Source organism: Elephantulus edwardii, unplaced genomic scaffold (assembly GCF_000299155.1).
Source record: "Elephantulus edwardii isolate Elephantulus edwardi_28Jun2011 unplaced genomic scaffold, EleEdw1.0 scaffold00070, whole genome shotgun sequence".
Lineage (NCBI taxonomy): Eukaryota > Metazoa > Chordata > Mammalia > Macroscelidea > Macroscelididae > Elephantulus > Elephantulus edwardii.
Window position 1 is genome coordinate 2,542,415 of NW_006399820.1, and position 22,815 is coordinate 2,565,229.

Here is a 22,815-nt window from a genome sequence, read left to right on the forward strand (position 1 = left end):
TCTTAAACATTCTCTCTCTATGATGTGTGGACTCCCTCACTCCCTTGAGGATGGAAAATAATCAAAGTTAAGGCGTTCAAGGGCCAAGTGGAGAAAGAAGTCCAGGTGTTCTAACTGTATCCACTGATGATCACCAGGCACCCCCGCTTTTAAGCAGCACTTCATAGCCTCATGTATTATTTTTCAAGTCTATAATAAGATGCCTGAATGCTAAGCTCTTGAAGTGCTTCTTTTTTCAAGTGTTGTCATAACAACAGGAATCAAATGATGAATGTAACTTGAGTTTGAAAAGATTGCCTTGGCTAAAAAGCACATTGCTTTCTCTTCTTGTGGTAGCCTCCTGGGTCAAATGAAAGTCAAGGTTCCCTGGGATTACCATGACAGTGTCGACATTTAGCTACGTTTGCTTCACATAATTGTCTGCTGACCCTTCGTCAATTCAACTGACTTGTTAAAACAGTCAGAAAGAAACTAATTGGCCATGCGGGGGTGGGGGTGGGGGAATTGGTTTGATGCTCTGCAGACTATCTAAAAAAACCCTTTATGATTAGTTCATATACATTTCTGAGATGAGATTAGGAGTGTAGCTTTATTCTTGAGGCTCAGTTCCATTTTTTGTCCACTTCTCAAGCCCACGAATGAACACTAGCCTTATGTGCACATACTGGGCAGAGGGAACAGTTTCCTGGTGTGTGAGTTATTCTCCAGAACTATTAGGGCACACTGTCCTAAGACCCAACACCTTGTTCTGTATTTTCAGAGATACAGCTTGGTTCTAGAGAGGCCAACAAAAAAGAAATATGCACTTATGAATATGGTAATTTCAGTAAAGTTGAAACAGCAATAGAAGAGCTGTCAGTATCATTTTGAAGCTGTTTTGATGTGGAGAAGCAACCTCTGCTCTTCTCAAGAAGTGTGTTACCAAGCTCAGGGGATAAACAAGCTTTCTGCAATAATGCCTGAAGGAGTTTACAATGCCAGGCAAGAGGCCACTTTCATGTCAGAACCTTGTTTTTGAATCAGAATTTTAAAGAGAGAGAGAGATGAGAGTGTACTAGTTTGTGGGAGGCATGTTTTTCCTCTCAGCAGATTCAGCCAAGCTGTCTAGGAAGCTTATGTTCCCAGCAGCTTTTTCTCTTTTGATACACATAGATTTAGTTGTTGTTTTTGTTGCTAATAGGTGAATCTACTTCAGAGTGCAAACAGCTCTAGTCTTAAGTGAAAAATGGTATTTTCTTCTTCCCAGTAAACAGCTGGTCCTGTTTTGATGGGTAGCTTACACCAAGTGAAGGTCTGTGAATGTTCTAGACATGCCATTTTAAAGTGAGTTATGGCCACCTTAGTTAAAAGCAAACCAAGCCCTCTAGAGATTTAAGCCATTTTTACTTCTTAAACTATTTTTCTCCTCATTATCATGAACCCAGCTGCTGCTCCCTGAATTTAGTGAATCCAGACAAATGGAAGAAGGAACAGTTTTCATTTTCCTTAAGGCAGAAACTGTGACAATTAGCTAGAAATTCTTACAATTGACTGTCTTACTGAATAGACATGCTATTCACATTTCTTATCTACTCTTCAAATGATTCACCAAGGTCCTTAAAATAGCTTCAACGTAGTCTTCTTCTCTCTTTGCTTCGAAGGGGCATAAAAGAAAGGGAAGGAACAGGAATATAAAATTATGCATTTGTACATGATTATTCACCTGCACATGCATATAGTTTCATAATTCATAAGGAGTTCTGATGGCACAGTGGTTAAAGACTCAGCTGCTAGCCAGAAGTTCAGCAGTTTGAACCCACCAGGCACTCCACAGTAGAAAGATGGTGTGATCTCCCTCCATAAAGATAAACAGCCTTAGAAATCCAATGAGGTTAGAATAAACTTGATGAGCTAAAGTTTGAGTTTATAATTCATATATTCCAAAGATTAATCAGCTATATCTTCAAAGGCAAATTCTACTATGTAGGAAAGTACAGGAAGAAGCCTCACAGAGATATTGCGCTTGCCTGCTAATCTAAAGGTTTGACTTGCTCTGTAGGAGAAAGCTGAGCCAATCTGCTTGCATAAAGATTAGTCTTGGAAAAGGCAGTTCTACTCTGTCTTCTAGGTTTGCTATCAATAAAAATCAACTAGATAGGAATGTGCCTGGGTTTTGGTTTAGGAAAGAAAAGTTCTCCACACTAAGCCATTTGTGTGCATGATCTCAGTTCCTCTTCAATGACCCAAGTATCATTATTGTTATGTTGTAGACAAGGAACTTGCTTGACACCCTGAGATGACAAGTGATTTTGGTGAAGGCTAGGTCAGCATGACCAGCCTAGTCTGTCCTAAGCATGAGTGTGTGTTTCAGAGGAAGGCCACATGACACCCACCCTCCAGACATTTGTGGCTTAGATGAAAAACTGAGGCATTCAGGAAAGAATCATGGAAGTCAGTCCCTAAATACAAACGAGTATGTTCATCACCACAGCAATGCACAGTTCACAAAGCAGGAGCTGTGCCTCCGGCTGAGCTACTGTGCAGAAAATGCTTCAAGAAACCTTTGACTTTTGCATCAAAACAAAAGATTGTATTAGATTGTAACTCATTTAATAAAATAAGAATCCATCAGCCTAAATTAATAATAAGCAAGGAAATTGGGGACAATATCCTTATAATAAAATAAATAATGGTGTTAAGATGACCATCTTGCCACCATTATAGGAAAATTAAGAGTTGTGGTATAACAATGGATAAGATTGGACTGCTACATGAAAAGTTGTGGTTTAAACCCCCCAGCCACTCTGCAGGTGGAAAATGAGACAGCTTACTTCTATTAAGATTCAACTCAGCTCAGCTCACTGACAGGGTCCTAGCTCATAGCAGCCTTCCATAAAGTTTCCAAGGCTTAAGTCACAACTGGAGGAGATTTCCCATATTTCTCCCTCAGAGCTGCTGGTAGATTTGAACTGTCCAAGACATGCAGCCTTTAGGTTAACAGAGCAATTCGCTATGGAAAATACTACTAGGGCTCCCTCCCTAAAGATGATAGCTTTGGAAACCTGATGTCCTCTTCCTTTCTATAAGATTTCTGTGAGGTGGAAGCAACTCATGATGAGTTTGGTTTCATATATGGTAATAATTAAGGAATCTTGATAGCACAATGGCTAAGTGATCTACTGCTAACCAAAACATTAGCAGTTCAAACCCACTAGTGGCTCTGAGGAAAAAACAACCAAAGAGCCAGTCTGTTTCTACAAAGATTGTAACTTCAGAAACCTTTGCCTCTCAGGCAGCCTACCTCTGCCAAAGGAAGTTGTGAATCGGAATCAATACCACAGCACACAACAACAGCGTAGTAATAGTTGATGTTGATGAGAATCATGACTGGATACTCACACTTCTGACTAAGTGAAATAAGATACTTATTTGCATTGTCTCAAAGTACTGCCTCAACAGCTACTTAATTTCACAAAGATGAAAATAACTTTCTAGACCTTAATCATGTGATCCAAGTTTGCATTGCTAGCATTGGGTCCATGTGCCTCTGATAAAATGCCTTGAGAAGAAAATGATGATTTGTGTGATGTCATCTCCAGAATTGAATGATTTGAGCTTAATCATAAGAAAAGATCAGGCACACCCAAATTGAGGGATACCCCACAAAATAATTGACCTATACTCAACAAAAATCTCAGTATGATGAAAGGAAGAAAGAAAAACCACTGAACTCTCCCAGATTACATGAGACCAGGCTGCAGCAGTGGTCTCAGACACAGCAATGAGTGTGAGGATGGTGCAAGACCAGGCAGCGTTTCCTTCTATCATAAGTATGAGGATGATACTATACATCAGGACTGACTCGTGACACCTAAAAACAACAGCAGCAGAGACAAGGGACAGGGTGTGAACATGGAGTGGTGCTGTTGTGCCTTCAAGTCACCCCGCCACACTCATAGTGCCCCTATATACAGTAGTTCTGAACCCTGCTCTATCCGAAGCTATTTTCACTGTCTCCAACACACCTACTAGCTCCTAAAATTGGGAGTCAAGAGTGCAGGGGAAGAAATAGCAACATAAGCAACATTAATTGGAAAATTGATAGTATCTGAATTAAATCTGTACATTGGATAAGGAAGCTGTAAGAAATTGTGCTGCCAGTGAAAAGGCACATGGTTCAAATCCACCATATGCTCCATGGGAATAAAATAGACAATCTCTTCCATGTGTAATTTACTACCTCTGAAAATCCCCTGAAGGACCAACTGTGGGTCAGTTCTGACTCAGTGGTAGACAATACCACAATTGGATAATAACAATATATTTATGTTAAAACCCTTTGTATTGATCATTATACTGTGATTATACAAGTGAATGACCATGTTATTAAGAAATAGACAAATACTTAAGAGTAAATGCGCATCATATATTAAAATTATTCAATGATGATTTTATACATACACACACACACACACACTTGCTGTACAGAGGTAACTCATGGTTGCTGTGAAGCTGAACACTGTGACACTGATGTGTTAAATGAGAGAATGGTTACCCATGTTGGACAGTGTTTTGGTGGAGCTTCTCGATTAAAACAAGCTTGGAAGCAGGAGTGGCATCCATTTCTGTAATAGCTTGCCTCTGGAAACCCTATGAACCTGGAGAAAGGATGAAAGTTATACCGGTGTCCAAGTCTTTCATTCATAGGGTCTCTATGAGTTGCCTCCAACTTGACAGCACTTAACAACAACAACATACACACACACACATATATACATACATACATACACAGCATATTCCTTAGAAATGAGGATGGTGAGATTTTACCTCATATACTTTGGGAGTTTCTGAAAGAGTTGATCTCTGGAAAAGGATATCAAGCTCAGAAAATAGAGGGTCAGCATACGAGAGGATCAGGGAGATGGATAGACATTGTTACTGCAAGGGGTAGTTTACTCACAGAAAGGTTGTGAGGATTGCACAGGATCAGGTAGGGTTCTGTTCTGTTGTACATAGGGTGGCTCTGACTTGGAGCAGATCTGACAGCACCTAACAACAAACAACAACAACATCATATACATATTGCTCTCAAAGATTCAGAAGAATAATGTGTATGTATATGGGGGGGGAGTTCTAGAGAAAGGGGATGGCAAAATAAAATGTGGCCACTATTAAACTGTGAATCTGGGTGAAGGAAGAGAGAGTCTTTCCTATAAGCTTCAAGTGACACACAAATAAAAACTTTTGACTCTTGAACGAGGCTTCCAAAGTACCTGTGTTTTTCATCTTTATCAGTAAAAGTTTATAGTAGCTCTGCATTAGTTATTAGAAAGTTTCTGTTCTCTATAAAGTGCTGGTTTTCAGCTTTCTTGACTCTCTCTTACTCAGATCATACTTTGAGATGTAGCCAGAATTGTATCTATTTCATGAAACTTGGTTACTCTTTACTCTTGTCTTGTTTATCGCCTTCTCTTTTGAACTTTTCACTTTATTTTCTATCATTAATGTTAACAGCTATTAGGATTAGCACTTACTGCACACCAGGCACTGTAAGTATTATCTCCTTTACACTTCACAAAATCCTCTAAAGTGCTAATCCTTTCATACAGATGAGGAAATTGAGGTTCAGAGAAATTACATAATTTGCATAACATTTGAAAAATAGTAAACAGTAGAGCCCCAATGGAAACCAGATTTGAGTCTACAGTTTACCTTCTTATCAACTTTGATGCTTACCTTTGAAGTTCTGAGAAACAGGAGCCACTTAGAACTTCATGTAATTTCTTGCAAGACATGTTTCACATTTGCCTAATAGACACTTTTTACCCAATTAAATTATTAACTTTTTTTAGTTTTTAAAATTTTATATTGTGTTTCACAGTTTCCTCTATGAACATTTTTTGAAGTAGGAACCAGTTATTATGTTCTCTTAGACACAAGTCCTGTCAATGTTTGAGTATATTCTTGCTGTTAGTACCCCTATGTATATCAGATAGAAGCCCTATCCAATCCTGTAATATCCTTACAACCTCTGCTGGGTTTAAGCTTATTATTGCAGTCAATTCATTTTATTGAGCAAATAATATCTCATTGGATACATAATACATACTTAATAATTGTTTTTTGGTTGAGAAATCTTATAAAACATGGAAAGAAAAACCGTCACCTCGGTTTTAAGATATTCTATAAATTAATTTCATTCTCCTTCTCCATTTCTTTGTAGTTGAAATTTAAGCCTTAATTATAGCCATTTTACTTGACATAATGCCTCCAGGTTCATACACATTACAAAATGTTTCATGGATTCTTCATCATTCTTTAACATTGCATGGTATATTCCCTTGTGTGTCTGTGCCATAGTTTATTTATCCATTCATCTGTTAATGGGCACAGAGGTTGTTTCCATCTCTTTGTTGCTATGAATAATGCTGCTATGAAAAAGGTATGCATATATCCATTATAGTCTGGCTTTTAGTTCTATAGAATATATGCCGAGGGAGCTCAGGTAGCCTAGTGGCAAGAAGCTGCATTGCAATCCTGAAGACACATGATTCTAATCCGTGGGAGAAGGATGGGCAGTTTCTTCTCGTGCAATTAACTGTCTTTGAAAACCTAATGGAGGGTCAGCTATGGGTCAGTTTTGACTTGATGGTAAACAACAAACAACATATACCTAGTACTAGGATTGCTGAATCATATGGTATTTCTGTTTCCAGTTTTACTCCCCCCCCAATAATACACTTCCTTGCTTTCTTTATTTTTAAATGGAAGCACTATTATCTATGTGCTCTGGTAGCCTAGTGGTAAAAAGCTGTGCTGCAACCCCAGAGGTACATGGTTTGGATCCATCAACTGCTCTGTGGGAGAAGGAGGAACAGTCTCTTCTTCCTGCAATTTATTGTCTCTGAAACACTCTGGAGGTTCAGCTATGGGTTGGGTCCGACTTGACGGTACATGAAACAATAACCATCTACAGAGATTAATAGAAAATCTGAGTATAAGATGTCCAGATTACCTCCCAATTGTACTGTTGAATGTTACTCTCAATTAAGCCTTTCCGTTATTTCCTGCTGAAACAGGAAGAATTACTATTTCTATTATTCTATAGATACATAATCGGAGAATAGTGCATTTAATACTTGACCATGAGGCCAGTTATATAACACTTGACCTTGGTTCCTTCATCTCTATTTTGAGAAGGGAGTTTTTGTTGAGTGGCACTGTAATTTTCTCATCAGTTTGCATTATTCATCATAGTCAATAGATGAAAAGCCTATGTTTTCATTTAGATAAAAAGGATGTTGACAGTTGAAGCAAACATTAGCATTGCCTTGATTTATTTTAAAGTAGTGCATAATAAAATAGCCCATGGCTTAAATATAACTACTTTTTTTTTAAAGATTAGTCAACTGTTCTGTAATAGGTACCTTGCAACCATATAATAAGCAGACACCTATTTTTAGGATTCATCTTAAGTCATCATGTAGCATTGCAGGGTATTTACATCTAGCCCACATGACTCTTTCAGACAACTGAATTATACTTCTGCTCTTGACCAAGATGTGGGGGAGAATAAACAGGATAACAGTTGTTAGGAGAGGAGCAAGAAGGAATGCAAATCAGGCATGAAGAAATGACTAAGAGTCTGAGTGTGCTGCATCGCATGTGGCCTCACCAGGGAGAGGGTAACATCCGGGAGCGTTCAGCTTTCCTTCTCAAGTCCAGGTGTCTGAGCACTTCCTCTTTCAAAAGGAATGTAACTTTTTCTAGAAATTGATAAAGCTCAGATTCCCCTCCCTGCCAAAGGTTTATTAATTTAAAATTCAGGTTTCTTCTGACCAAGTTTTATTAATATGAAGTTCAGCAGTTGATATGAAGTCAATTCCAGCCCATGTTGAATCCATGTGTATCAGAGTAGAGCTGTGCTACATAGCTTTCTCTTTTCTTTCTGTCCCCCTTAACCCTATGGAGCGCTTCTCTGTGAGTCGGAATCAACTGGATGACAATGAGTTAATGCTGCAGACAGCAACATTCTAGATATACTGAATTATTAGCCACCGTTTGTGTTCATAGTGATTTATTTTTTATCCTTACATTATGTATATCTGTGCATATATGGGGAATTCTTTTTTCTCGATAAGGTTCTCAGTGGATAGTTTTTGGGACGTAAGTCTCTAGGCCTTTATTATGAGCTATCTCTGGGTAGACTCAAGCCTCCAATAACCTTTGTACCACCTAGGGCTCTAATGTAAACTACACATATTGATTCTATTAATTTTAAGTATACTGCTTGGTGAGTTTTAGGAAGTTTAGTAAATATACACAGTTTACACAACCATCACCACAATACAGTTTTTAAACACTTCTGTTAGGTGATATATACATTGAACTATTGTTTCAAGTCATATATAAATATATATCTATGATGTTCTGTTGGCCTAGTGAGTAAAAGGTTATGCTGCCAAGCCAAAGGCACCAGTCACTCCAAGGGAGAAAGATAGATCACCTTCTTTGTGATTTACAGCTTATTCTTCTTTTTTAAAATATTTTTCTTTTTTATTATTTTTTATTTTATTTTTGTGTGTGTGTGTGTGTACCATCAAATCAGATCTGACTGGTACAGGAGGAGATTGTCCCTCCTTCTCCAGCAGAGCATCTGGTGGATTCAAACTGTGCACCTCTGGGATATGATTTACAGCTTCTAAAAAGCCCCTGGAGAATCAGTTCTGTTGGTTCTGATTCTGCAGTGCATAACAACAACATATATGTACAGGAAATTCTGAGGGCTTACTTGATGAGTTGCTTTGCCACCTGAAAGACAGGCGGTTTGAATCCAGCAGTTGCTCCAAGGGAGAAGATGCCAATGTCCTCTCATGTGATTTAGAATCTCTGAAGAGGTGCTCAAAAATCGCTGTGAGTTAGTACCAACTCCTTGATACCTAACAACAACAATAACCTATATGTATAGGGAGCTCTGGTAGCTGAATAGGTAAGGAGCAGCATTGTCAACCCAAAGGCAGGCAGTTCAAATCTACTAGCTGCTGCATGGGAAGAAAATGGGCAGTCCTCTCCCGTGTGTATTACAACCCCTAAAAACCCGCTGGAGAGTCAGCTGTGAGTCAGTTTTGAATAAATGGCACATAAGAACAATAATGAAAACTACTATAGTCAACTATGAGTTGGTTCCAATTTAAAGGCAATGGGTTGAGTTAAAATATATGTATAAAATATATAATAAAAAGCAAACAAAACATTTCTATCACCCCAAAAGTTTTTCTTACTCTTTTGCCTGTTCTAACCTCTGGCCCCCGGCAAGCACTACAAAGATTGATTTTACATTCTTACTTTTGTCAGACTATCAACGGAATGGCCTGCAACTGACATAATGATCAATGGAATTGTCTCTGAGCATTTAGCTAAGTTTAGTTTAGGGGAAAGATGGATAGCTTTGCAATTGTCACAACTGTTGGTTTCTAAGTTGACGTTTGGCTTCCACCATGAGAAATGTTTGGCAATATCTGAGATATCTGTATTGACTCCATTCAGGATTGAAGATATCTCTTGTATTTTCTATCATCATTAGCAGGCAACTTTCAGAATTACTTGTTTGTGCTCTTAATGTTGTTGTGTTGTTGATTGTCGGTGACTCGAGCATGACTCATAGTGATCCTATAAACAAAAGACGTGAAAAGCCTTTCTATCATTTCTCCAAGTTCATAGTTTCCAGAGCCATGTTGTTTAGGAAGTGAATGCCACTCTTGCTTCCAGATCTGTCTTAAATTGAGAGCTCCACCAAACACTATCCACCGTTATGGAATTTGACAAACCCCCCAATGGCACAAGGTTCAGCATCATAGCAAACTGAGATTACCTCAGTATAGCAAACTGACAGAAGAGTGCTGTAAAACTTAGAAGAGGGGGAAGGGTGGGCAGGGAGAAAATTCAGCAATGAATGAATGGAAATCCAAAGTCTCTGTACATTTTCATTAAAATTAATAAAAAAACACCTTAGAAAAATTTTTCTCCAAACTATAATAAAATACTAGGCTCTTGGGCCCAACTGACTTTTAAATACAAAGGCCTTATTCAAATTATGGCACTTAACAACAAGACAAATTTGATGAGATAGATTGATTCAGTCACTAGGGCAATGAAGGTAGGTGTGTCAGAGACAATAAGGTTGGCACAAGATAGATCAGAGTTTAGGGCTTTTGTCCTTCGACGCTCCCAAGCATGATGTCCCTCTTCAAGGATGATATTCAATAATTCCATAGTCTGTTGGATCACCTTTCTTGGGAATGGGAACAAATACAGATCTCTTCCAGTTAGTCAATCAGGCAGCTCTTTTCTGTTTCTATTCCTTGATCTAGTTGATGGATGGAGAGTTGTGTTCCAGCTCAAAGGTAGATGGCTCAAATCCATCAACTGCTCCTTGGGAGAAAAACAGGATGTCTTCTCGTGTGCAGTTTATAGTCTCTGGAAACCCACTGGCAGGTCAGCTATGAATCAGTTCCAACTCCACAGCAGTAAGTTGAGTGAGTGATTCTTTGGAGATTTCATGTGAGGTGACATCTCTCTTCCTCTGTGCCTGCTTGCTTAATCTGCTCCTTTTAAGTCTCTAAAGAGATTGGTTTAAAATACACCCTGGATTAACATTGCTTTGTTAATATAGAAGAATCATTGTCAAATGGGATTCTAACCACAGGTACATTGTTGTGTGCCATCGAGTTGGAAATGACGTATGGCTGACCCTCTAGTGGTTTTTCAGAGGCAGTAAATTACAAGAGAGGAGATTGCCAATCCTTCTCCCATTGAGCAGCTGGTGGATTTGAACCACTTGCCTTTGAGATTGCAGTTCAACTTCTTAACCACTAGGCTATCAAAGCTCCCTAACCACAAGTACAGGAGTTGGGATTTATAGCACAAATTTTGAGGGAACAGAATTTAGTCCATAACAGCAATTAGTTCATAATTAACAATTTGCAACACTCTGGGACTTCTTCCTAATGCAGGAGAATGCTTTTATACTTAAAGAAACTAACTTCAATTTAGCTTAAAAAAACCAAATAATCCGTATATCCTTTAATGAGTCTCAAAATTCTTAACTTTAAAAATTAGTATTAATATTCATTTTAAATGTAAGGGAGCTCTGGTGGTCTAATTGCAAGAAGCTGCACTGCAATTTCAAAGGTGTGCAGTTCGAATCCACCAGATTCTGTATTGGAGAAGAATGAGCAGACTCTCCTGTGCCAGTTGGATTTGACTTGAAGATACATAACAAGAAAAAAAAATACTTTTAAATGACTAGTCAGTTTGCCCAGTTGTTTATAGGTCAGCTGATGCCTGCAGCACTTGCACTTGGGGCTGGTCACTGAACATCCTTACTGATGAGTGTTGAAGAGGAAGTGGCTTTGCCTTGCCTCACCTGCCTAGTAATATGAATTCCATATTGGAATTGTTTGAATCTAGAGAGAAAGGTGTACTTACTTAGGCTTATTAAGCTCAAAAGAAAGTATAAGCCAGATACGAGTTTATAAAAGATAATGGGGGGGGAGAAGAATTTTAAAAAGCATATTTCATACACCTAGCTCACTTATAGCAGTATACTCACAAGGATAAAATTTGGTGCTGGTTTACTTTTTAAATATTTTCATTTACTCCAATCAGAATTACCACTATTACTTACAATAATGCATTAAATAATGTGGTTTTATCTGCATTCATTACAAAAAAAATAAATTAAAAAACAAACTGGAAGAAATTTAAAAAGAGAGACGTGTGAGACTTTCAAGTATTGCTGCTGCTGCTGCTGCCGCCGCTGCTAACACATGTCCTCAAGTCCACTCCGGCTCATAGCAACCCAACGAAAACCAGGTGAAAATATTGAACCATCCTAAGGATCTCTACTATTCTCAAGTGCTTTGGCTGCTCTCAGTAGGTCAGTTCATCCTTTTTTTTTTCCTTTTTTTTTTTCAGTTCATCCTTTTGACCTTTCTTTTGGCAACCCTTCACTTTTGCATGATGGTCAAAATTTCACCATCTTTGCCTTTAAGGAGCACCTTGATTGTACTTCCTCCAGGAAGTACAATTTTTTTCTTCTTTTTGGGTCCATGGTATATTCAATGTTCTTTGTCAATATAATCAACTCCTCATCTGCCTTCTTTACTTCAGGGGAAAGTTATAAAATGGGTAGCTTCCATCTAACTATGTCACTAGTAGATTACTCATTCTGGAGGAAGCCAGCTGCGAGGTTGTGAAGATACTTGAACAGCCGTAGGGAAAAACCCCATGAAGGGAAACTGAACCCTCCTACCAAAACCCATCATCAACTTGCTGGTCATGTGAGTGAATCACTCACTCCAGAAGTTGATATTTCTAGGAGCCATAAGCCAGAGTTGACCTCATAAATCTTGTCACTGAAACTACAAATAATAATGTTTGTTTTTGTTGTTTAAAACCTTGAGTTTTTAAATAATTGATTATGCAAAAGAACGTAACTAAAACTTTCTTCTTCCTAAAAAAAAAAAAAAGATAATGGCAAACATCTTGAGAGTTCTTTGGTGGAATAGTCTTTACGAAGTTGTGCTGTTAACCCAAAAGTCACCACCTACTCTAAGGAGGAAGACAGGCTTTCTCCTCCTTTGTGATTTACTGCCTCAGAATCACGCTGGAGGGCCAGTCATGAGTTGGTTTCTACTTGATGACAATGAGTGAACAGAAAATTGTTACCTAAACTGAACTTTTAAGATATTTTCCTGTTACTCTTCTTTCTTCAGTTGATACTACTTTTAGTGACCTTATGAAGAACAGATCTGTTCTGTGATAGCTTTACTACCTCTGATATTCTTGAAATCATTGTTAACAGAGACCATGTCAGTCCATCTTGTTGAGAGTTTTCCTTTTCTATGAGAATTATTCCTTTGAGCTGTGGTGCTGGAGAAGATTACTTAGGGTACCGTGGACTGCTAGGAGAACAAACAGATTCATCCTGGAAAGGGTTAAACCCAGCGGCTCCTTGGAGGCAAGGATTCTGAGGCTCCATCTAACGTACTTTGGACATGTTGTAAGGAGGGACCAGTCCTTATAGAGGGACATCATGCTTGGGAGGGTGGAGAGACAGTGCAGGAGGGGAAGGCCCTCTATGAGGTGGATTGATTCAGTGACTGGGATAATCGGGATGGGTGTGTTGGAGACAGTGCGATTGGCACAGGACAGAGCAGAGTTTAGGGCTGTGTACATAGGGTCGCTATGAGTCGCAAGCAACTCGACAGCACATAACAACAACAACAACAATGCTGACTCTCCACCTTTCTAAGTATATTGTTCTTCTCCAAGGACTGGCCCCTCCTAACAACATACCCAAAGAATTTAAGGTGAAGTGTCACCATTCTGGCTTCCACGCAGCACCCTAGATGCACTTTCTCTAAGACATAAGTGCTTTAACAGCCCATAGGACATTCAGTACTCTTCTCTAATACCAAAACTAAAAGGCATCAATTCTTTTGTCATCCTTAGTCATTGTCCAACTTTCAGATGCATAGCAAGTAATCAAAAAGATCACAGCTTGGATTAGTCTCACGTTGGTGTTTAAACTGACATTCTTTGCACTTCAGCACTTTGGAGAGGCCCCTGACAACAAATTTTCCTAATACATCTTTTGATTTCTTGACTGCTGATACAAAGAGTGTTGATTTTGGATCCAAATAAGATTAAATCATTAACTGCTTCAATCTTTTCTCCATTGTGCTGTTGCCTATTGACTCAGTGGTAAGAATTTTCATTTTTTTAATGTTGAGATGTATCCCATATTGAAGGCTGCAGTCTTTACAGCTAGGACTTAAGTCCTCCTTAGTTTCAGCAAGCAAAGTTGTGTGATCTACATAACACAGGTTGTTAGTCTTTCTTCAATCCCAATGTCACATTCTTTTGCATAAAGTCTAGATTCTCATATGATTTGTTGAGCATACAGGTTGAATTGGTATGGAGAAAAACTACTAAAAACTAAGATTTAGAGTGGGCATTGGCAGTCTATTGTGGAAAGGAGGTGTTTTGCTAACACAAAGACAGGTTGTTTGAATCCACTAGCTGCTCGCCAAGAAAAAGATGGGGATCTTCCTCCCATACAATTTACAGCCTCTGAAACCCCACTTGGGGGTCAACTATGAGTTGGTTTTTACTCGGTGAGATTTGTGTCAACATCAATAAAGAAAACAACCTGGAAAACTCAATGGAGTAGTTATGGTCAGCCACTGGCTCTCTCATCAAGTTAAAAATCAGCTTGACTTGATCTACTATGTGATCTTCCTCAACTGCTGGGAAATGAGTTCTGACACACAGTGACCCTGTGGAGATTTCAAGGCTGTAAATATTAATTGCAGGAGATTACCCACCTCTCTCTTGGATAACAGATTTATCTAAGACCTCCTGGTGACTGAGTACTTATATGCTACATTACAATCATTAGTGGTCCAGTCATATAATTTCAGGCCCCCATGCCAGAGACTGGATTCCAGGCCAATGTACCTCATGTGCAGCCACCTCTCACCAGGCAATAGAGGCTTGTGTGTTGCTTTGATGATGGACAAATTTCAGTGCATCTTCCAGACTAGCCAGACCAGGAAGAAAGGCCCGGTAATCTGGGTTGGAAAATTGGCCAATAAATCCCATCAGTTTGATCCATAACTGATCACAGGAATGGTATAAGAGTCAACAATGTTTTTTTGCATTGTGTCTGGGAGACTATGAATCAAGGTCCTATCCAGAGCAGTTAAAGATAACAATTTTTATCATATTACTCCTTTTATTTTTAGTCCGGTCAAGGTATGAGACTTGGGTGGTAGGGAATCACCTGAATCCTTGATCTCTTTTTCTCTGACCCATAGTCTATTGGGGGTTATACCCCCTCATTGCAACTTATAGCTTCAGAAATACATTGGAGAGCTGCTATGAGTTGGAAGTGACTTGAGGCAGTGTCTTCAAGTATAAGTGTGAGTTTTGAGTGACCTTCAGGCTTAGCACTGTTGTCCCAAGAATGCCTTATGGTTTGATGGAGATACCTTCTAATTTAAGAAGATGTAAGACATTCTGGCTATCCACTGAGCTGCACTGAGGCACAACATTCCTATATTACAGTGTTCATAATAGCAAATGTGAAATCCTACACTGATCCTGACTTCTAAAGACTCTGGCTTGTATTCCATTGGAACTTGGCACTGCAGAACAGGAAATAGAGCAACAATTTTTATTGGATTAGAGAGTTTTGATGGCATAGTCTGTTAGGAGCTGTGCTGCTTTCCTAAAGACTGTGCCTTTCTGGTTGTTCAAATTCACCACCAGCTTCAGAGGAGAAAAATGGACATTCTTCTTCCATGTTATTTACAGTGTTAGAAATCCAATGGAGGGTTAGCTATGGGTTGATTCTGACTAGATGGCAACAAAATCAAGGGCTTTTTGTTTGTTTGTTTGTTCATTTTCTCAATGGTTGAAGACTCAAGTAGAGAAAGTAGATGTGACTTTTGTGACTTCTGTGCCAAGAGGCTCAGCTCAGAATGGTAGGGTTGGCTCAACTTCTAGTCTGTGTGCTTGAGATTCTTTCCAGAAAGATCTCATTTTTCCTGTTGGCTATAAGAATGGCAGGGTGTGGTATTATAGCCCAGATTTTGTGCAACTAAGCTGAGGATGAAGAGCAAAGCCTCAGCAGCTTTATGGTTTGCTTAAGATTTGAAGTCTCTCTGGGATTTTAGTGCAGAAAAGTGAATGCTGTTTCTGCTGTGTGCTCAGAAATATTAGGTGAGGATTCATTATTTTAGAGCCTAGAAATACATTTTGACACACCAATAATTTCAGGTGGCAGCTTCCAGAGACGAGTGTGTGGTTTTATATGCAATTTCTTGCTTGTTTATTGTTGTTAGTGCCATCAAATAAAGCTGACTTCAAGTGACCCCATGTACAACAAAGCAAAACGCTGCCCTACCCTGTGACAGTCTCATGATCTCTGAACTGCTTAAATCTATTGCAGACCCTGGATCAGTCTACTTACTTGAGGGCTATGATATTTGGTGGTCCTTAGAAACATAACACAGTTTCTTAAAAGAAGAAATCTGATGGAGGCTGATAATGAGTCAGAACCCACATGATCAGAGTTTAGCAACCTCCATCTGGTTTCATACATGTTAGTAGCAATGTCATTTCTAAAATTTTCACACATTAAAATAAATAAGTCATTGTATAGATTAGGGAGCTTTGGTGGCATAATCCATGGGGAGTTAGTTGTTCTGCTCACCCAAAGGCTGCCGCTCTCGGGGGATGTGAACACAGCAGCAGCTCCGCAGGAGAAAGATAAACAATCCCCTCTCATAAGATTTACCACAACCTACTGAAGGTCAGTTCATATAAGTCAGTTCTGGCTCTACGACAGTGAGAGGGTTTTGGCTGATTACACCGATCAGACCAGAACAATGAATTGTTCACGTTTAGCCAGAATTTATGAAAAAAAAAAAAAATACATTGTTTCTTAGAACTCATATCCTCCTTTCACAAGAATTTTTTTATTGTGAACAACTATATAAGTAGCAACAAAACACAAGAGTGGGCTTATATGTTGATCCATCTCAACTTTGGACCGGTCCATGTCTACAATGCACAAAAAAAAAGCGCTCTGGTGACCTCACAGTTAGGAGCTGCAGTGCACACCCCAGGTGGTTCAAATTCACCAGCTTCTTGGTGGGAGAAAGCGGGGCAGTCTCCTCTCAGGCACTGTACAGCCTCTGAAAACCCACTGGAAGATCTGCCAGGAGTCAGTTCTGACTTGCTTGCACATAACAACAATGTCACATAAGAATTTCTCATTACATAAATAATGCACTAATATATTCCTTTATAAAAATCAAAGTGATGCCTATAAAATGAAATCCCTTTGACTGCCATTCAGGAGCACCTTGGTTGCACTTCCTCCAAGATAGATGTATTTGTTCTTAGGATCTAAAAACAAGAAGTATAAAAAAAAATAAAAAACAAAACCAAGTGTCGCTTTATGTATAGTTTTGCTGGGAGCTAAGGAAAACAGTTCACTAGAGAAGACCTCTAGGAAGCCAATGGCCAATGACTTAAGCACCAAGGGCTGTCAATAAAGTGGTCAAACAGATGATCATAGTGAGTTTCAACTTAGGTAGAGCTGGGGAAACTCTGGTGGCATAATTCATATTGTGTAGCCCTGCAAACTAAAAAGTGGTTTGAATCCACTAGCAGCTCCTCACAGTGAGGACCTGAACTGCTAAACTAAAGGTTGGCAGTTCAAATTCAACAGCTATCCCATTGGAGAAAGATGGGCAGCCTCCTCCAGTAAAGATTTTTACAACCTCAGAAATCTGATGGAAGCTTACTACAAGTCAGATTTGGCTCAACTGGTTTGGGTTTGGTTTTGGGGTTTGGGGTTGTTTTGGTGACATAGTAATATAGCATTCAAATGCTAACCAAAGGTTTGACAGTTCAAACTCAGATCTCTCAATTCAAACTCAAGCTACTCCACAAGAGAAAGATGTGGCAGTCTGCTTCCATAAATTTTATAGCTTTGGAAATCCCATGGCTTGGAATGGATTCATGGGCAATGGGTTGGGATTGAGTTTTCTCCACTCAGCACCCTGTCGAGGTTAATATGAGTTATAGCTTTCATCAGAACTTCCTCTTCATAGCTGCCTAAAACTCTATTGTATATGTATGTATGTACACATTTTACTTATACATTCCTCTGCTGATGGATATTTTTGTTATTTTCATGTTGGAGCTACTGTGAAGAGTCGTGCAGTAAGCACTGGCATACCCCCCTAATAGCTTATTTTAATAGAAGTTTTCAGGGTTCAGCCAGCACCGCATTATCTTTGACTGTAACTGATATGTTGGATTGTGTCATCAAAACTCTTAAGGAAATGGGATCCAAACTTTGCTGAACATCAGAATTACCTGAGGGCTTTAAAAAAAATCTCAGATCACACTCCAAACCAATTATGTCATGGTTCCTGAAGGTAGGAGTCAGACAGCATTAGTTTTGAAAGACTCCAGTAATTTTCATTGTGCACTGATATTTGGGAACCCTGTCCCAAACTGAGCACCCCACCCCTCCATCCTTTGGCTATAAACTGTGAGTGCATTACTTGATATGCATTACAAATTTGCAATGTACTAACAAACACAGCTATGCTTTATGAACCTGAACAAGGTATTTTAATGACATATGGACAAATCCCTTAGTAATCGGCAATGAACATTTCTCCCTCTCTCGCTGCCCTGAAGTTGGAACTGACTTTCCAAGGCTGAAAATTGCGTGGAAGGAAATTGTCCACCTTTCTCCCTCAGAGATGCTGGGTGGGTTTAAATCACCTTTGGGTTAGTGGCACAACCCTTTTTGGACTAGACCACAAAACGACTAGATCTCCAAGGGAGCATTTAACAACTCTCAAAGTTAAAAATGAAATGTGGTAATGTTCAAGCCTTGAGAAGAGGAAGGAGAGAGCTTCATTTGTATCTGAATTTATGTAGCTATTCACGCACATGATACTCCTTTTTGAAAGGTTTATAGCTTGGGTGATTGACTGCAGAGTAAATTAGTTTTACAGTCAATAATTTTATATACATTGTGCTTCATACCTCTGGTTGCAATCCACACAGTCACTGTAAAGCACTCTTTCCACTTCTTCCCATATCCACTGCCCTTCTTTCCTACTCTTGTCTTCTCAGCTTTGGTTTTGGGAAAATGATGCCCTTCTGGTATCATATGGTTGATGAGATATTACTTTTACTGCACAAACATGCTTCCACTTAATTGCTTTTCAAATGCTCAAGAATGTTGCAAAACTTAGTCTTCCCATCCCCAGCTGGAATGGGATTTGTGTCTTGTCTAGATCAAAGAAAACGTTTAATATGAAGGTCTCTTTGTAGCATGAGTCAGCATCTGTATCCTACAAGAATGCACCCAAAACCCAGGGCTTCTTTCTGCCAGAGAGGGCGGGTGGGGTAGTGGGATTTAATAACCTGCACTGTGGAGGAGGGGACTGTTTGTCCTGCTCCTCCTCTGGAAGCAAGCCTTTTAAATCTCTTCCTCTGCTGAGCTGCTCCAGAGAGTAGTGTCTAGGAAAACTGGCCTTCCCATTGTCTACAAGAAGCTTCTACTGCTGCAGTTTTGGTTTTAGATTTTTTTTTTTCCTTTCTTTTCTTGTTGGGTGTTGAGAGGGCAACTACTGATGTTATCAGACACACCAATTTTTTTTTGTGTTTGCCCATTTTGGAAGTCTTCAGTCTGGACAATAGCTGCCTCGCCTTTCTCCTGCTAGCCTGACCCCTTCTCTGGACTGAGGTTACCTACGGAAACAATGGTATGTGACTTCCAGGGCCCAAAGGGATTAGCATTACCCAGCAATTCTAGGGCAGGCCTTTAGGGGAAATCACTGGGGCTTCAGTCCAGCAGAGGTGGTGGTGGGACAATGCGCTTTGGTCAGTGATGGTGAGTCTTTACAAAAGATGAAGAAGCCGCTGAAGTGAGGGCTGTGTGCTTTCTGCTGTATCGCTCTCTTCTCTCTTCTCTGGTGTTCTTATCATAACCTAGATTATCACTTCTTTTGTGTGTACACCCTTCTTATTTTGTACCGCTACGGGAAGTGGCACAATCTTCTCCTTCAGAATACACTTAAGGCTAGAGAAAAAAACTAGAGCAAGTTTAAGTAAGTTCGCTTCTGAAGAAATCTAGTGTTTCTCACCTTCTGACTCCTGAGAGTAGAACTGTATCCTAAGACCTGTATTTTGGATGTGGTGTAAAATGTAGCAGAAACTTTGAGATGGTTTATTTTTATTTTAGGATGTGGTACTGCTTTTAAGTAAATATAAAATTTGTTGGGTAGGTTTTTTTGTGGTTTTTTTTTGGTTTACTTGTTTTTGTTTTTAACATATGGCAGCACCTTGATAAAAGAAAAAAGAACTCTGAAGAAAACCTGAAGTGATGGCTAATTGTGTGTGATTGATACTGATTATGTCTTTGAAGGTTAGCATTTTAACTCATATTATTTTGGTGTTTGTGTTATTTGGTCTTTTTCTTTTCTTTTGAGATGTTATAGTCTACAGCTAAACATTCTAAAGTGCTAAAAATTCCTTTGAAGATATGGTTGGATTTTGTTTTTAACAAAGAAAGTCCCTAATGAAAACTTGAAGATCACAGCTAATTTTGCATAATCTCTATCACTTTGTGTCAGGGATATTTTACTTCACCTGAGAGTTGAGCCCTTTGGTTTAAAAGGAAAATGCCACAGAAGAGATAGCAATGCATAATGGTCTCGTGATTCACTTCACCCAGGTCACTTCCTCCTTTTCCACAGTTAACAAATGTTGTGTCTTTCAGAACCTGCCTTTAACTCACCTCAGTCTTTCCTTTGTCTTGCAGGACTACCAACCAGACTCCCAGAAATCATGTTGGTAGGGTCTCAGTCTTTCTCACCTGGAGGACCCAATGGAATCATTAGAAGCCAGTCTTTTGCAGGGTTCAGTGGCCTTCAGGAAAGACGATCCAGGCAAGTGGCCCAGGGCTGTTATGGAGAGACTGAGTGAGAAGGAAGCGGGGTTTGATGTGAAGACGGTTCATACACATGTATACTCCAAACACATATATATACACACATGCACGCACACACACCCACACACATACACACAGAGGTTTATTTCAGTCTCTTTTTACAGGGAAAAAAAGGAAAACTTAATGCATCAAAATTAAATGCTATCATTTCATTATTAAGGATCCCTCGTAACACACTAGTTATGCTCTAAGCTGCTATTTTAACCTACCTGTGGGAGAAAGACCTGCTCCAAGAGATCAAAGCCAATAAAGCCCTACGGGGCAGTTCTACTCTGTCCCATAGGGCTGCTGTGAGTTGAGATCAACTCAGTGGCACCCAACATAGTTTCTTTTCTACTTTCAATTATCTAGGATTCCTCCCTTCTGTGAAGTTTTGGGATAATTTAGTGATATGTGTGTATATCTTCCCATCCGACCCCTCCAAAGCTACTTCATCTGAAGTACATTTCCCACTACCTTCAGATTTTGCAAACTATGATTGGTATGAAGTTATGCAGTGCCTAAAGACTCTGCCTCTGCAGATGGAACCCAAGGGATAGATTATATTCAGATGTGGGGTAGGGAAAGTTAGTCTTCTAATTTCCGTGGCATATCCCCTCATTTAACTAGATTTTCCTTTAGTCACTTAGCTCTTCTATTTATTCATTAAGCAAGCATTTTTATGTGCTCACCATGCTTCAGGTTAATGCTAACAAGTTACCAGTTGCCAGCCACTGGTCTCCAATTCATGGCAACCCTTGCCTGTCAGAATAGGACATAGAGTTTTCAGTGCTAATGTTTTTAAAGTACTTTAGCCAGATCTTTCTTCTGAGGTGCCTCTGATTATCAGCTGGTTAGCATGAATCAAGTGTGTTAACACTTATGCAGTGTGTTTACCATTTACATCACCCAGAGACCCTCTATCTCATACTATCTGTTCCTTATTTCCACCTAGAAGTTTTGTGCATTTTTTACCTCGAGTGCACATTACCTGAAACCAACCTTGATTCTAATTAGTGTTACCCAGAAACACTTTCAGGTTTCTGGAGTTAACAAATCTAAACCCAAGAAATTAAATGTAAGATAGCTCAGTTCTGCTAATATACAAGGGAATATTGTTTTCCCTGACGGATGTTAATATGAACCCAAGACTGCATTGCTTTAGCCAAAAGCCCTTAAATGATGATTTCATCTTTTCTTTCCATAGGTGTAACTCCTTCATTGAAAATACCTCTGCTGTCAAGAAGCCTCAGGCCAAACTCAAGAAAATGCACAATTTAGGACACAAAAACAACAGCACTCCCAAAGAACCTCAACCTAAAAGGGTGGAAGAGGTCTATAGGGCCTTGAAGCATGGACTTGAGTAAGAACATTTGACTCACTAACGTGCTGGAGGCTTTTTTTCTTTCTAAAATGCCCAGAGGGGGTTGAAAAAGCTAGTGATGTGGGCGTAATTGAAAAATGTCTCTGTAGTAAAGATTTTATTCTTGTACCAAGATCAAGGAAGCCTTAAATAGGCTCCAGCAGTTTAAAGTGTGTTGGGCTTCCACACATCATATCCATGACAACTGAAGAAAACTTAAAAAGCAAATGCCCTTATATTTCACTCTGTGCAGCATTGCATTTCTTTTGAACAATGATGGCTAAGCTTATTTACAGATACTGAAGAAGAGTTCTGAAACCTTCCTGAATATATGCCAGGCATTTTTGGTCCAGGATAATACTTTTCCTGGTGGTAAGACATTTACAGTCACTGTCATATTTGTTGATGTGGTTGGATGCCATGGAGTCAGTCAGCTCCAAGTCATAGTGACCCTTTGCACAGCAAAACGAAATAGATCCTATTGTGTCATCCTCACAATATTGCTATGTTTGAGCTCATTGCAGCAACCACTGCATCAAAGGGCTTCCTCTTATTCACTGACCCTCCCTCCACTTTACCAAGCATGATGTCCTTCTCCAGGGAATAGTCTTTCTTGATAATGAATCCTGTGAGGCCAGGTTGATTCCACTGATACCTTCTTTCTCCTTCCTTTCCCGTTGCTCTTTTTTTCCTGGATGTTTAACCTCACAGGAGATTTCTGGATGATGTCGGATGTTAATGCCAGAGCTTTTAAAGTGTTGAAAGGTTTGAGTAGGCCCAGAGCCCCCTGCCCTATGCAGAGGAAGGCTCAGTCTTCATCCCTTTTCAGAGGAAAATGTCAAGTCAGCCCAGACTCCGCCTAATGGTCACAAGTTTCACG

General features: G+C 39.4%; 1 protein-coding gene across 3 annotated transcripts in view; it reads left to right on the plus strand.

Moving 5' to 3' along the window:
• The first annotated feature begins 20,396 nt into the window (after window positions 1-20,396).
• The window catches only part of FAM65B (family with sequence similarity 65, member B), an 87,084-nt gene continuing 84,665 nt past the window's right edge, over window positions 20,397-22,815 (plus strand). For 2 of the 3 annotated variants that reach the window (XM_006888646.1, XM_006888647.1), the window contains exons 1-2: window positions 20,411-20,531; window positions 21,780-21,935. In XM_006888646.1, the coding sequence (XP_006888708.1) occupies window positions 20,431-20,531; window positions 21,780-21,935 (257 nt within the window). In that variant the 5' untranslated portion in view covers window positions 20,411-20,430. Of the gene's footprint in view, window positions 20,532-21,779; window positions 21,936-22,815 lie in introns of all 3 variants that reach the window. The other variant, XM_006888645.1, reaches the window with a different exon arrangement.